This window comes from Salvia miltiorrhiza, chromosome 2 (assembly GCF_028751815.1).
Source record: "Salvia miltiorrhiza cultivar Shanhuang (shh) chromosome 2, IMPLAD_Smil_shh, whole genome shotgun sequence".
Taxonomy (NCBI): Eukaryota; Viridiplantae; Streptophyta; class Magnoliopsida; order Lamiales; family Lamiaceae; genus Salvia; species Salvia miltiorrhiza.
In genome coordinates this window covers 46,126,765-46,128,541 of record NC_080388.1, presented here as the reverse complement: position 1 = coordinate 46,128,541, position 1,777 = coordinate 46,126,765, and the positions used below count along the sequence as shown (strand labels likewise).

The 1,777-nt window shown below is 39.7% G+C and overlaps 1 protein-coding gene across 1 annotated transcript; it reads right to left on the bottom strand.

Moving 5' to 3' along the window:
* Positions 1-509: 509 nt before the first annotated feature.
* LOC131009609 (RING-H2 finger protein ATL16-like) lies at positions 510-1,203 on the bottom strand. The gene is given in 2 exon segments (XM_057937023.1): positions 510-961; positions 964-1,203. Coding segments are annotated over 2 exon segments (477 nt in total). The 3' UTR covers positions 510-724.
* Positions 1,204-1,777: the final 574 nt, after the last annotated feature.

Here is a 1,777-nt window from a genome sequence, read left to right as displayed (position 1 = left end):
TTTAAGAACATTAAAAAAATAATTATACAGCTCAATCAAATTGTTGTACAACACCAAAATACAACAACTCAATCTACCATAAAAATACATCAATTCCTCTAAATCAACAATCAAAATACAACAAAACACAGAGTCTTCCCAAAATTTTCACTGAATTGGGTGACAAATCATGTCTAAACATAAATTACAATAATAATTAATTAGTAGAACTGCATCACCATCAATTACCTCCATTTTGAGGTGTAGTAATTAATTAGTAGAGATTTTGGTATACGCAGTCGAGCTACGCCCAATTTCATCGCTGGCAATCAACAAAGAAAACTCAGATTAACATTGTCACGATCGCCATGAATCCGCCTGAATTGAATCAAATCACCAATTCTATTGAAGCTTGTATCAGAGCTCTGCTCGTGGGGGCAGAACCAGGCGAAGGTAGTGGAGGGCGGCGTGACCCGGTGGCGGACCAACTCTGTAGCTGCGTGGAGGGGCTACCGGATCTTAGATCTGAAAGAGAGAGAGAGAGAGAGAGAGAGAGAGTGAGAGAGAGAGAGAGAGAGCCAGATCTGCGTGGAGGGGCTACCGGAGATCGAGCATGAGAAAGAGAGAGAGCCAGATTTGCGGCGTCTCCTCCTCAGAAATTAGGGTTTCAGGCGGCGGCGATAGGGTTTCAGGCGGTCGATCGACGGCGCGGCAACTACTGATTCGGAATTAATTTAGCAGTCTGTCAATCGATGTGGAAGATGTGGCTGCAATTCGGAATCATGCGCAGCTTCTCTCCCCGCTGGAATTCGTTCAAGCAAACCGCGCAATCGCAAGATTGAGATTGAGATTTCGCGGCGTCGTCGTCGGAGGAGGAGGCTTCGCTCCCGAACTTGAAGATCGGGATGGCTCTGATGGCGGCCTCGTTGAGGCCGCGGTTCTCGAGCGGCGGGAAATAGGCAGCAGCAGGAGAAGCAGGTGTTTCTCCGCCGCGCGCCGCCGCGAGAAGGAGAAGCGGCGTAGCAGGTCGATGCGGTGCCAGTTGAGGCAGCATTTGATGACGAATATGTAGTAGCTGACGAGGAGGATCGCGGTGGCGAGAATGCCGATGACGGCGACGGCGATGATGGGGAAGCTGGCGTGGGAAGTGTGCGCGGAGGAGGCGAACAGAGAGAGGGGGGAGGAGATGAAATGAGCTATTAGGCTGAGGGGCATTTCCGTCATTTCAACCATAAAGTGGACAGTTTTTATTATTTTTATCTTAGTGGACATTTTTTATCTTTACAATATGAAAGTGGACAGTTTTATATATTTACTCTATGTGTATATATATATATATATATATAATACTAAATTACAATATAAATTATATTACATTTTATGACATTTTATATTGTTGGTTGTGTTTCGAATTATTACGATCTCATGAAAATGATAAAATCAAGATGGTGTTGAAAAGTACACAATACTTGATAAATACATAACTCATAATGATTTATGTAAAGAATTTTATTTTATAAATAATATTCGATATCATATTAATAATTTATAAGTATTTTAATTAATAAATTGAAATGTGTTTTATAGTGATTGGGGTGTTTTAAAAAAATGTTACAAAAACAAAATGTCAAACAAAACATAAAAGATATTAAAAAAAATATTTATACTTACCAAACTAATTATTTACTTAATTCAAAAATGTTGAGAAGCAGTAGAAACGTGTTTGTTTGACTCTAATTATTTACTTATATATATATATATATATATATATATATAGTTGATTATTTTTGATTGAATG